Below are 14,381 nucleotides of genomic sequence, written 5' to 3'. Positions count from 1 at the left end.
GATAGATACATTGAGAATAATTGAATTTTTATTTCTAAGCAAGCAAAAGGCATGAATTGTGATTTTTAAAAATGCTACAATTGTAACAATATGATTTACTTTAAGTTTTCCGAGTAAATAATTAATTATTTAGTTAATTAAATAACTAGTTAATTAGTTAATTAATTAATTATTTAATTATTTGTTAAGTACTTAATTAAAATATATTTTAAAAATGTAACATAAGTTTTTTTTAGTCTAACAGTACTTATTAAAACGAATAATTTGAAGCCCGAGGCGAAGCAAAAAATAAAAACAAAATTTTTATGTTCCAACTGCAGCGCCTCCCTCCAATGGCATTTGGTGAGTGAACTCTAAGCCCAATGACATGTCAAGGATATTAAGTTAGTCGCTGCTCGGCGCAGTAACCAGTTTTTGAACAAAAAATATGATCTAACCCAATTTGTCTTCAAGTTCAGTAATTCCATTCTTTAAACGTCATTCTTTAAACATTCATTAATGTTATTAGACAGCGTTGCCTATCTGCAATGAAAATGGGAACAGCCGTTTGTTACGCGTTACCTTGCTCTTGATCGTGACGGTTAACTCATCACCGAGTCACAGACGTCAGTCAGTCTACTGATTTCGGTAACATAAATAAATGTCGGTGATGATGGAATGGAAGTGGAGTTAGATGTACAGCCTATGCTTATTGCCTCGTAATCGTTTTACTGACGTCTCTGCTTCAATACAATATATCCTAGTAGTAATAAATCAAGGCTATAAAACAGTACTGCGTATCGAATTACGTAAGTCTACGTGGTTTCATTAACATCGTAATTTTTTCATCCTTGGTAAGTGCTTACTATAAATGCGAGATTGTGCATTGATTAAGATTAGTCGATAGTTGGTTATTTTTGAAAATGTGTGCTCGTTTAGTGACTCGGTACGTTAATCTCACCGATACAATCGCAGTACCAGTAGAATGGCCTGCTCACGTGATTCAAAAATTCCTGGTGCCACTGGCTGAACAAGTGATTGATGCTGTCAATGCGGGGAAACCAGTCTTCTTGCAGGTATTCAACACGCCTGCGAAATTGGTTCAACGCCAAGATGGGAATAGAATCCAATATTTTTTCGAGAAAGTATTCACAGAGTGCGTAATTTTTTTTTAAACGATTAATTATAGGATGTGACAGATATATTGAAAAACTAAAGGTGCTTTAACGTGTTTCAGAGATCTGGTGGGCTCATACGTTGTTGATGTCATTTTTTATATGAACGACAAAAATATGCAAGTGATGAACGACGTTCCCCGGCCAGAACCTCATAATCCGTACGATACTATGACGTAGCACACATTTGATGATGATAATGGCTTTCACAGATTGATTGAATTTTACTCGTTTTCAGGAACGCACTTGAACACCGAATTTCATTAGACGGTTACAAGATTCAAGTTTACCGAAGCGAATTTATAACAACCTACTGCCTGATACCAATTCCAAAAAGGTAAGCAGTAGAGAATGGATCAACCAAAGAAATTAGTTGTTCTTCAAGAGAAAACTGTACTTTGCGTTATCTTCTTAGTATACCGACGCCAAGACTTGCTCAAACCCAATAGTACGGTTTATGTCAGTGGAAGATATTAAGTAAAAGGTCATGAGTATGAAAATCATCTGCAAAGTGATAAAGCAACTATATGATCTTCTAAATTAGTAAAAATTAGTAAGAACACAATATGCCATCTTTATCGGACAATTATCATTTCTTTAAACGAGTTTCTTTTCTCAAGCCATAAGTCTTAGATTGACATTCTCCAACACAGAGTTTATGTTTGATTTTTTTCGACGAAATCGCGTCAGTATGGTCAAATGCTTACGACTGCAACCTTGACATAACCGTTTCCGTCCGTCACCGAACTGTTCATTATTAAATATCTTCCGCTCAAAATGATGCTTTGCTCCGATTTCAGGGAGACGACTAGTGACGTTACCCTTATTCTGGCCGTAGTGGGAATTACTCCTATGCTGTTTCTAATCCTTTTAATGTTAACTTTTGCCAATTAGACGTACAGACAACCCGAATGCTGTATGGTCATAAATCTAGGTTTAAAATTGAATTTCGGATTGACAACTCATGTTAATATAAATCAAATAAAATGAACTGCTTTCTAAAACAGACTTTCATTTCTTTTTCGTAGAAAAAATCATCATAAATCTAGAGTAATGGTTCTGTGAATATTAAGAAGCTTTTATGTACGTAGCAAATGTTATTTACAGTCGATTGTATATAGTGTATTAACATGTAACGAAGTTTGTTGAATTGTTAAGAATTTTTATATCGACTGCCCTTTTTTAGCTTTACATAAAATATCATAAGAATATTTTTGTAAATTGACTCAAGAATAAACTAACTTCATTTTATAGTCAAAGTAATATCTGGCATTGGACAGATGTTCTTCAAGTTGTCCTTGTTTTTGTTTTTTCTTTAGAAGGGAAAGAAGTCAAATGCATGCATTAATAATTCATCTGCGCGGGATCGAAAACAACTTAAAGTGTCTGAATTATTTCCAATCCAAACTATCCTTGTTTGACAATCACAACTATGCATCTAAAAAAAAACTAATTTTGAGGCTTTTCCATGGACTTCTCTCCCTTAAAAACATACGGCTTCTAACATATGGCTGAATAAACAAAAGTTTGACAGTCTCAAGCCTTATAATATATATATATATATATATATATATATATATATATATATATATATATATATATATATATATATATATATATATATATTATATATATATTGTTGTGCGGTGGCGCTCAAACTCGGTTTAAGTGTATGACTTAACACGTTGTAATAACATGTTTCGAATAAAATTTATATAGCATCTTTATAAAAATTTGACGTCATTGTAAATGCAACAAGTATATATTCCAATGTGTTCGTTAAAATAAATAATTGAGCTCACATGCATTGTCATCTACAACTTTTATCGTTAAACGTCTCGGTTGCCTTCGAAAAGCGATGTAGTTCGCTTTACTACGTGGTTCGTTTTATATATTAATTATAATTAAAAATTTATGAATTATTTAATCAATCTATTTATAGAAAAAGTAGGTTATAACAGTTCAAAGAAATTCTTAATATTAAAATTGAGATGAAATATATGTAAAGCCGATTTATTGTATTTTATGTAAAGCCGTAATGTGATTGGCTAAATATATCATAAGCATGAAGATTGTAATTCTACTATCGTTAAATAGCGATAGCTAGCGCACTCCGCGGAAGTTCTTGGAACTAACTTAGTTTACCAAGGGTAATAGCGCGATCGTTTTAAGCGTTTAGTGGAACGCACCTCAAGTGCCATCAATGACAATAGTTCGACCACCATTCGCTAGATGTCATCAGTGGATTTAGAAGAAACGCAGAAGCATTCCCTGATAGCCAGCGCTTTCTCAGTAAGTGTTGACTTCCAGCAGTTACGGTTAAGTTATACATCAAGTTGGCGGTAATTCTTCACTCAACAACAGTTGTAAGCAAATTGACAGAAATCTACGGCCGCAACTTGAATACAAGTTAACAATCAAACTTGTAGTTAAATTTCCTTTCAACTTTACTACAATTTGAAGGAAATACTTGTACAGCAAGTTTTGACGTCTATTTGCAGAGTAAGTTATAGGTAACTAATAGGTAATCGCTCGCTTTGCCAACTCTTTCCGTCAAGTTTGCTTCAAATTGCGGACGTAGATTGACAGTAAGTTATAGGTAAGGTGGCTATCAGGGTTCGGAACTATTTTGTGCGCTATAACATAAGAGGTTTCGGTTGAGTCCGCAAGATGGCGCCTTCTTATTAGTTCACCTCCATTTTGCAAGATAGATCTCATAGACATCATAATGTCGAGTGATACTTTGCTCGTTAATATGTAGAGCGCATGAAGTAAAATAGATATGGTCCATCACAAATGTTCTTGAGTTAAATGTGACTCATAACTCGTGACAGACTGATGAGTTAGTGAGAAAACCGCTGTTGTTTTTTTAATGAAACTTTGATGACATCACTGGACCGCTTGACACATTTAAAAATATTCTTTAGTGATTTGGAATTTTTATGATGAAGTCAGTTGCGAAAAACAGGTCGGTATAAGAATAGATCTGGAGAGTTTAACAACTGCACGTGGTTACTCTCCTAGTTTTTCGTGGATTATAAATAAACTGAAGAACCTCACAAAAAGGGGTGATGCTTGATCGAATTGAGCATAACAAAGCGTCCTGTGACATCACTTAATTCAAGAAACTGAAGTATTTCAACGGCTAGTAAATGGAGTATCGAAATCATACACTTTTATAAGATGTCCTGCGCTTTTAAGATTACCTAAATTTTTGAACTAGAAAGTCTTAATTGCCTAATTACTTATAGATGAGGCATCGTACCACCATAATTTTTGTCTTAACTTGCAATATTCCGGCGGAAGAGCGTGCCCTTAAAAGATATCATTACTTACATTAATTCTTATTGTCTAGTCTAGGATTAGAATCTACGTTAAATCTGAGATTTTTGAGAAAAATTCAGACGTACATACCACGCTTAATATCATTATTGAAACAACAGGACATTATTATTCAAATTGTAGTTATTTAATTGCAACATGACTCGGAACTAAATTGTGGTTTTTTCCCGCTAAGGGAAGAACCTTTTGCCACTCGAGTTTGTTACGTGATATAAACAGGCTCGGGTAAATACTAAGAATCATATTAATGATAAGTTACTTAAGTCACTGCGAAACAGTTTTATTAAGCACTAATAAAAGTTTATTAGTACTTGTATGCTTTGATATAAATTTATCAGACGATATACCCGGCCAGGTAAATAGTATATTACACCCCTTGGGAAGGAAAATAACACGTAATTGTTGGCCGAGGCGAAGCTCAAGTCGACAAACATGTGATCTGAGGTTTTCTCTTTTACTTTTCAAGGGCTACATACTATTTTTAATTTTAATCTAATTTATTAATTATCATATTATCAATAGTATATTACACCCCTAGGGAAGAAAAGTAAGAAATGTCTCAGAGCACATGCAATTGTTCGCCGAGGCGAAGCCGAGAGGTCAGAGAACGTAAAACAAACCAATAATAATAATTTTGAGCTCGAAGAGATTAATTATATACTGATAAGGGTATATCAGACTATATGAAGTTATATAAAGTTACGTCAACCATGATCAGGGATTTTTTTTTTCAAAGTTTATTAAAGTGTAAGGTTATATCAGGCCATGTCAAGGCCTATCAAGAAATTATATAAAATTACAATGAGCTTATCCAGCTATATCAAGTCTGGTAATAGATATATTAAATAGATAAGGCTTGATATGGCCAATTTTCATATCAGGCTACAACAGGGCATACCAAAAATTGAATATGGACACATGAGATCATATCAAGCCAAACATAAATATATCAAAAATTTTTATCTAGCCGTATCAGCTCATATCAATCTAGATTAGAATAGTTTTTCAACGGAATCCCATTTTTCAATAGAACATTAAATTTTTGATGGACTCTTTTCACTGTTTAATAATTATAATAATTTCCATTCACTATTAATAAATAATAACTCCGAACTTTAAGCTTTGACTTTAGCATTAAAGATGACTTCCGTTAAGCACATTAGTATCTAATAGAATTTTATTAAATACTCATACGATTTCATTCGTAGGAAAACAAATAATATTTATGAATCAGACATTGCTTCCTGCTTTGAAAACTTAATTAGATAAAACTAGTAGTGCCCCGCTACGTGCTATTAAATTCAAATGAGGATAAATTTTAAAAACAGGATACGTAAACTTCTCTGTAAACAGAATATGTAATTGTTCATGTAAACAGGATACGTAAATGTTCCTGTAAACAGGATAGGTAAATATTCAAATTTAAATGAGCGTTCCTAGAATTGTCCTTAAAAGAACCTAATTGGTAGGGATACAGCAGGAAAACCATAAAATTTCATTGATCCTTATTGCGTTTTACATTATGTAAAACCTCTTTTATAGTATCAGAAAATTGTTTATTATACTGTAAAAAATTTGCGGAGTGAACGCGGAGTAAACGCGGAGTGAACGCGGAGTGAAAGATTTTTAATTGATTCACTCCCAGCGGGAGTGATCTTTACTCCGAGAAGGAATTAATTTTTATTAATAATAAAATTCACTCCGCATTCATTCCCAAAATAAATGAATTTAGAAATAAATAAATTTTTGTAAAGAAAATATTTTTATAAACCCTTTTTATATTTAATTATTAAAAATTTAATTTATTATTTTTAATAATATTTAATTTTAATTATTATTATAATGTTTTTATATTTTTTTTTTCATAAATTAATTATAATTAGATAAAATTTTGCTTTATTAAATAATAATTTTTGTTAGAATTGCACTGTACTTTTTTAACTATTGACGTTGTTAAAGATATACGCTCATCCCGCTGTTACACTCATTAAGAGCTTTCATTTCAGTACCCACATGCATTTTGATATATTTTTCATATATACATATATATGATATATATAAATATATTAAAAATTGATTATTATTATTATTATTATTATTATTATTATTATTATTATTATTATTATTATTATTATTTGTTGATTTATAATAAATCATTTATAGTAAATTAATTTTGAGATTTTTTTGTAGAACGAAAATTCATCCTTATTTTATTTTTTTTAAAAACTCCGAACGCGGATGTTTTTCGGAGTGAAATCCGGAATCACTCCGCAAACAAAAACTTCGGATTCACTACCTACGCGGAGTGATTAATTACTTCACTCCGGAACTCCGAGTGATGAGAGTGAAATGGGAGTGAAATTCACTCCCGATTCACTCTGGATTTTTTACAGTGTATGTAATTGATAAGCTTGTAAATTCTAATTGTCTTTGCACCTAATCCGACCGCTATTGTACCCACAGAATTGGTAATTAATTGAGAAACGTATAAAGTTAGCATTGACTTAATTAACTATAGACTTTACTCATAATTGCTCGGAATCTACTTGAATAACAAGCTCCTAATTAACAACAAATTTATCATCACCAAAAAAAGTTTATTTGAATAATAACTGATATACTTGCGTTCAACGCTGGAAGAGAATGCGTGCTTTACATATCTTATACGGACGTTTAATAATTCTACATCAGAGTTTAAGTGGTGTAACAGGATCTACCACGCTATTTCAGATTAGAAAGAAAAAAAAAATAGTATATTAATGGCATCGTGATCACATCAGTTCTCAGTATTCTGCCACTTGTTTTCGAAGCCAGACGAGAAGCCAAGGTCAGAAGAGTTGTAATTTTATCGTTAAACCTAAAATATTCCTAACCGGTTCAAAGCAGGTGAGATTATTAAATTGTTATTCGCTTGATACTATTGCTAAGGGTGTTTGTTCAGTTGTGACAGGTTTATTTATCGATTCAATAAAGAAGTTTGCGTTCAATTGTGCCGGAACGAAATACTATCGACAGTCAAAAATTTGTTCCAGTGAGCTGTTTGATAGCAGAATTTAGTTAGGTATTCAATTGGCGAAGTTTATCTCAAAATAGAGGTCAGCTTCGCGATAACAGTACAGTATAGATAAAACTATTTTTATTCTTATCGTAGGTTTGCTCTGAATTAGGGAACTAGAAATTATGTAATATGTTTTCATGTACGTGGGTATCCGTTCATATATGAAAAAAAAACTTCAAAATCTTTTAAAAATCGTTAAGAGGAAATTGGCTAATCTAAGACTTTGGGAAAACTGCACACATTGCCTGTGCTCCATCGGTAGCACAAGGCTTGGGGAAACCATCGAAAAACCTACGCTTGTACAGTCTCACACTGAAAAGATTAACTTGATTCGAGAGAAAAATTCTTGAACCAAGAAAAATAATATTTTTGCTCGGCGGGCAGAAAGCGTCAACTTTCGGCTCACTGCGCTAAACGAAGTCGCCTCTTCCTGCCTTCGTCGAGTAAAAAAATAGTAAACACTCCACGGAAAGTAAATAACAAAGCCTCAGATCACATGTTTGTTTACGTGTGATCTCAGATTACATGTGCACGCCTTACCAGTCCTAAGCAAGCGATGTACTACTTAGCCATGATACTGGCTTATATGATTCATATATGACTGAATACAGGAAAATATATGTAAAAACATATCGGCGAATATGTAAGCAAATGTATAAAAAATTTTTGAAATACGTTTTAGGTGAAATTTTATACAAAGTTTTCATGTTTCCACAGGCGTTTACATGTATGTCGTTATATGTCTTTATTCCATGTGGGAACACTGATTTTCATTTTTATTTTATGCTATAAAACGACAGTTTAATTCCACCATTAATACGGCCACTAAATTTAATCGACTTGGAGCATGTCCAAACAGATAAAACTGCAGTACCCATCAGATTTTTTTATTCCCAAAAATATCACTCAGCAACCAAACTGTAATACCTACATCTGTTCACACTTTAATGATTATAGGACGGCTCGATGACGGGATGTACTTATTACGGCGATAGTAAATGCCCTTCACACCTCAAATCGCTCGACTCTATATATACAACTCGGCTTGTTATCGAGGCCGTCATTCAAAGAAAAGCCGTTAGCGACGCGGCATGTTATTTTCGTGAAACTCTGGGAATTATTTTAGTCTTGACTGATATGGACAACAAGTGCAATAATAATATACTGCGGTTTTATTAAAAAATACAGAAATGTAACGAGCGGATAAAGTTTCCAATTGATTCTACGGAAAGGAGATCAACAGCAGTTTCGTCGGATGGAATTTGCGTCGATGGAAAGTTCTCGCAGACAAATAGACTCGTCAAAAGATTTTGCATTTTTGATTCTGAAATACATTCACTGAGTAAGTTTTACATTTATTTTAGAAGTATTAATTCCGTAATAATTATTTTGTTTTCGTACTAGATGTCATGCACTCCTTTGTTTATTTATAAGTAAATGCGCACAAATTATTCTTACCTTGAAACTATTTAGCTTTGTGCAGACGAAAACAACAACTCTGCAAAATCTATCGAATGTTCGTAAATCTTTATAGATGTTTTATCTCTGAATCGATTCACGTGAATTATTTGGATTTATTTTTACCGTACTTAATATATTAGAAAATGCTTAGACGTTCAGATGTATTGTTATTGCTAACGTGATGTAACATTGTTTCACGTAGGCAGTTCCGAAATTGATTACGTCACGCTCCATTGTCAGTACTTCTTATCAAGGCCAAATTCTGCGCGTGTAGCATGTTGACGCCGAAAGTCATTGAACCGTCGTTCCATTAATATTTTCAGACCGAAGCAGTATGACTAGAGTCACGTCAAATTTGAATTAGCATGACTAGCAAAAACAATTTTTTTTTATTTAACAGAAATAAAATTTATTGTTACAATTGATTACTGTAATTGATATGAGGTATGCAATGTAATTTACAATTAGTTCTGGTAAATTAATAACACTTTTCGACGCCAGACTATCATTCTGTTCACGGTAAACAGACTCAGTAATCTAATGCTATGTTATCAACACATTTATATGACACTTGGTGTCAGACTTTTCCAAATCTGTGGATTCTCAGACTCAATTGCTTTGTTATGAATAGCTCATTCATGTTTTTTTTTTTAGATGAGAATGACGAATAGGGATCAAAGAAGATTATTTTATGTAGTTCAGTTCATAGAGTTTCCTTTCGAGAGCATTGATGACAACGTGTGTGTGTACTATTCCTGGATAATATTTGGAAAATCCTCAAGTCGGAAAGTAGTTGTGACTTACCCCAACAACGAAGATCCCTTGAAAACGAAAGAACGTGTTAGAAGGAAAGAGCGACCAAATGATTCATGGAGGTTCTACATGGCCTACCTTAAGTATGAGTCAGGTAAATAAATTGATCGATTTTCTTTGTGTTTAATTGTTAATTGATAATCCTATAGTAACGATTGAAATTTATTTTTTTTTCAGACGATTTTGAAGATGCTGATTCGTGGATAGCGAGGAATGAATTGGGAACTGATAAACAAGAATCGAAAAAAAAAAGTAAATAATATATAAAATGTCAACTGCTATGTTTGCTACAGGGCTAATTTATTAAGGATTTTTTAATGTTTTGCGTTCCAGATACTCGAGCTAAATTTCAGTTGGATAGAAAGCTACGAAGTGCCAATCGATCTTGTTGGTCAGATAAAAACTCGGACAAGTCTCAGGTAACAGTGAAATCCTATAACAATTCTCGAAAACCACTACCGAGAATTGCGATTCGACGACCGTTATCTCAGGAACGCGATCAAAACCCGAATAACAAGTGCTTGAAGTTAAATGAAAATCCTGAGCCTGTCGCCATTACTGATCACACAACCGCAGCGTTTGGCAGCTCAAAAAAAGAACAATCAATAATCATCACTGGCAATACGGTGATTCAGAAAGTTCCTGTAAAGACGAACGACGCTTCTCATGGTGAAATGAACACCGAGAAGAGTGCTCAACCTGAAGTTATCAAGGAAAATCCGTCGGTTGACCTTTCAGTCCAGTCTTCTTCAGCAAACCTTTCGGTTGAGCATCAACCGTCACTGCAGCCTTCAATCGATCGACAACCTTCACCGAAACTTACAGCTGAGCAATATTCTTCATCGAAGTTTTCAGATGAACAACCACCTCAACCTGTTGGCCAAGACGATCAACAGCCTATTAGCATGTCAGCTGTAGACCTGGATAAATCTAAAGGAGATCTCGATAACTGTCAAAACGTTTTGTTTAAGCCTGGCGAGGATGAAAGCCTATTAATTATAACTTCTCCGAGCAGTTTTGAACCGGCTCCGCAACCTAACCCGATGAAAGAGAGACCAACTCCACTGGTTTGTCATGAAAATTCATTTCCCGAGGTGCACTCACGAGATGCAACTGCTGGACAATCGAAGGAACCCAATCACTGCCAAAAAACTCTTCACTGGATTTTGACTGCACCAAAGACAGTACCGAAGTCCTCCAGTACAACTAACCAGTATTTTCAGCAATATGGATATCCTCAATTACCAATTTATTCAGTCAGTAACACTTTGAATACGAAATCCCAACCCCAAAGATTCGGTGGGAAAAATTATGTTGAAGTGGCTGATAACCACTCATTTCTGCGCTCTCAAAACATTATTGATAGCATGCCAACTACTTCTAACCATGAGCACATTTCGGATAAGCTGACTCAAATGTTAGAACTAAAAGCTAGACAAAAATCTTCAGCAGTGAAAAAACCGAAAAATCCCATGGATAAAAAAATTCGCCTTGAAGATATCACACAAAATATTGCAACTCTACAATATCCAACAAACGCAATGAGATACGTCAGCTTACCTGGTGGTTCAACTGTCGCGCAATCTGCACAATTTGCCCAACATCACTTACAGCAGCAGGCACAAATTGATGGATCAATTACAAATGACGATAGACGTGGAATGAGAGAGAACTTCATTAGTCAGAGAGATCCCTGTGCTCAAGGTATGATAAATGCATCAGCCGCACAGAACCTCTCAAAGTTAGCTCACCAGTATCACCCTTTTCAAGGGACTTCACATGAACAACAATATTTGCCGACTCGTGAAGACTATCTGCAGCAATTCGCACATCTTCAAGAAATGCTTATAATGTCCAGCATGACTCCAACTCTTGATCAGAAGGCTTATCATCAAAATGCTATGATGAACGGAGGATACGTTATACAAAGTCAACCGAACCCAGTCAACCAGCCTATTCAGTTCCTCCCTCAAAATGTTAATCAATACGAACAGATTAACAGCGCGTACTCACATGGAATGAAAAGCCATGAACTGAAAAAGAGATATACTAATGCAGCTGACGTTACGTACAAGCCTGTTGCTTCCAAGGAAGTGAATGTTCAATTTCTTGCACATCATTCATCGAGCCAGTCACATCGGGATGCCGAACTTCCACAAAATAAACAAGATCAACAAAGTTGTCAAGATCCGCGTACAACAAATACACAAAATCGCTTTTCACTCAATTCGACACGTCCTTTTCATATTCCTAAGCCTCAAAAAGTCACTAAGAGATCACGATCACTCTCTACCTCAAAAACTCCAAGTCTGGCGCTTTTAGATGCTCAGAGAAGCTTGTTAATCCAAGAACTGAATATACAAGAAAAAGTGAATCAAAGTTCTACGAAATTTAATAATACAAATCCAGCAACTATTTCTGAAACTAAGACGGTAGAACTACCTTCTCCTATGAAAAACACCGAGGTTCAAACTTTGCCATCATCTAACCAAATACAGGCGACACAACTTACTTTGGTTCAGAATAAACATAACTGCCAATGTCTTGGTATGAAAAAAACTATGATTGATCAATCTACCGAAATGGATCCTATGATGGATGTCAGTGACTGTGTAAAAACAATCGCTGAATCCTCTCTTTGTGGAAGCGCTTCAAAAGCAGTGGAAAGTGTATGTCAGACGAACGAATGGTTAGAAAAAGAAGAAGACTCACTTTATCAAGATACATTTTTAGATTCTGAATGTGAATCAGACAACGAGAATGAATCAGAAAACAAAGTAGTTCCAGAAGCCAATCAGGCGACTCTGACCGCTGAAAAAAACCTCACTCAAGAAAATCATCGTGAACAATCCAAAACAATTGCTGAGCAGGACATGTTGGATAGAATTGGTACTCTCTTGACTCAAATGGGAGCCAATTTGTGTTTCACACGTGACATGTTCTATGGCTTACGAAATTCCATTCTCGTATGTGCACAAACATACGAAACATTGTTAGAAAAAGTCGATAAATTGAACTCGATAGAGCCCGTTCAGAATTCTGCGGCTCCACGTAACAACGAAATATCGCAAGGTACTCAAGAAATACCAGCTGAAGATAACGACAACACTACTAGTGAGGACAACTCAAAGACATCGATTCGTGAGCAAAGAGGTAGATTTTCTCTGCCAGCAGAATATGATCCAAATGATACCAAGTGGACTCTGAAGTATCGAGAGAATAAGCCGGGACTCGTCGAGCTCATATCTCGAACTGGTGTTTACGTCAAAAGGAAAGAGCTGAAACGTTGTATACGAGAATCAAACGACTGCAGAACACTGGCACGCTTGCTATTGACAGAAATCTTCACCCACAGCGCATTGAGTGTGTGCTCCTGGACAGGCAGTAAAGCAAAGGCTTTCAATTCCGTAAATATTGACGTCAGGCCAGGGCTAGATGAAAACGCGAGAATGGTCTTACTGACATTCGTTGAACAGTTCGGGAAGAAACGTGGCTGGAGCATGGTCAACACATCAGCTGTTATGAGTACTATTCGGACCAAGATTAATGACATAAGAGCCAAGCATGAGCAGACATCCAAAGCTTGAATATATATTAGAATAATAATTTGTAATTTTTATGTTGCTGATTACGGATTATAATTATAAGTAGTACATAATAAGTTAAATTAGTGAGTATTTTTAGCAGAGTTCTTTAGTAAATAACTATTGTATTTATCCTCATGCCGTAACTTTTATGTGTAAGTGAGAGTGAGCCTTTTTCTGTGTTAGATTAGTTAAAGTTCGGTAGTTTAGCTCTATATTCTTGTACCTGATTATTCTGTATTACCCTGGAGCCAAAGTAGTCGAGCAATCCATGTATGTCTTATAAGTATTATAGTTCAACTAAAACGGGTAGTTGTGTACTTATGTTTTCTTGCTGACTAGATGAGTTATCAGTTAATCTGATTGGTCTATGAATATAACAACGCAATGAAGTCAAGACTGATCACTAACTGTAATAATATATTATAGTTTATGCTTTATTGTTTATATTTATACGTCTTTTAAAACATGTTTCTTGTAAAAAATTATACAATTAAATGATAAACTCATGTTTTTATTAAAATAACCTTTCCGTTAAAGTCATGATGACTTTTAATAATGTCTTGAGACTGTGAATAATCAAATCTTATCAAGTCTGCCGCACTGCTTTAAGCTTAATATCGTCTCTATGTACGTGGAAAAATATTACAATTTAAGAAATTTATGTGCTCAACGAACTAGAACATTGACCTCTCTAATAAAATTCGAGGCTAGTTCCTTATTGATTCAATAAGGTTAAGTGCTGTTGACAAAGATCTTTCAATTGATGATAGTGTTACTCGATAGCACCAATTAAATGACTAAATTACTTTTCTAGAAAAAGCAATAAATGACACAGGATATTTATTTCAGGTACTTTACTTCTACAACAATACGCACCCACGAATAGGATCTACAAATATTTTATATAGTTTAGGCTGTTTATTGCTTTGCGTGGAAGCTTATTTGAGCATTAATTTATTTTTAGCT

The 14,381-nt window shown here is 34.5% G+C and overlaps 2 protein-coding genes across 3 annotated transcripts; both read left to right on the top strand.

The window, feature by feature from the left end:
* The first annotated feature begins 248 nt into the window (after window positions 1-248).
* On the top strand, window positions 249-6,682 carry LOC141526729 (uncharacterized). 2 transcript variants are annotated; one of them, XM_074241809.1, is made up of 4 exons: window positions 249-1,135; window positions 1,217-1,315; window positions 1,393-1,491; window positions 1,570-6,682. In XM_074241809.1, exons 1-4 carry the CDS (start codon window positions 903-905, stop codon window positions 1,601-1,603), a joined length of 465 nt encoding a protein of 154 aa, XP_074097910.1. In that variant the 5' UTR covers window positions 249-902; the 3' UTR covers window positions 1,604-6,682. The 2 variants fall into 2 exon arrangements, with proteins under 2 accessions (XP_074097910.1, XP_074097909.1); XM_074241808.1 differs by having other exon boundaries at window positions 250-1,135; window positions 1,955-6,682.
* A 1,024-nt stretch (window positions 6,683-7,706) lies between these two features.
* Window positions 7,707-14,135, top strand: LOC141526690 (uncharacterized). The gene is made up of 4 exons (XM_074241758.1): window positions 7,707-8,896; window positions 9,670-9,922; window positions 10,006-10,080; window positions 10,162-14,135. The coding sequence occupies exons 2-4, from the start codon at window positions 9,670-9,672 to the stop codon at window positions 13,413-13,415; spliced, it is 3,582 nt and encodes a 1,193-aa protein (XP_074097859.1). The 5' UTR covers window positions 7,707-8,896; the 3' UTR covers window positions 13,416-14,135.
* Window positions 14,136-14,381: the final 246 nt, after the last annotated feature.

This window comes from Cotesia typhae, unplaced genomic scaffold, assembly GCF_013202065.1.
Source record: "Cotesia typhae breed Kobodo isofemale line unplaced genomic scaffold, CoteBio_Ctyphae contig_36, whole genome shotgun sequence".
Taxonomy (NCBI): domain Eukaryota; kingdom Metazoa; phylum Arthropoda; class Insecta; order Hymenoptera; family Braconidae; genus Cotesia; species Cotesia typhae.
Note: the sequence above shows the minus strand (reverse complement) of the source record. Positions and strands in the feature narration are given on the sequence as shown.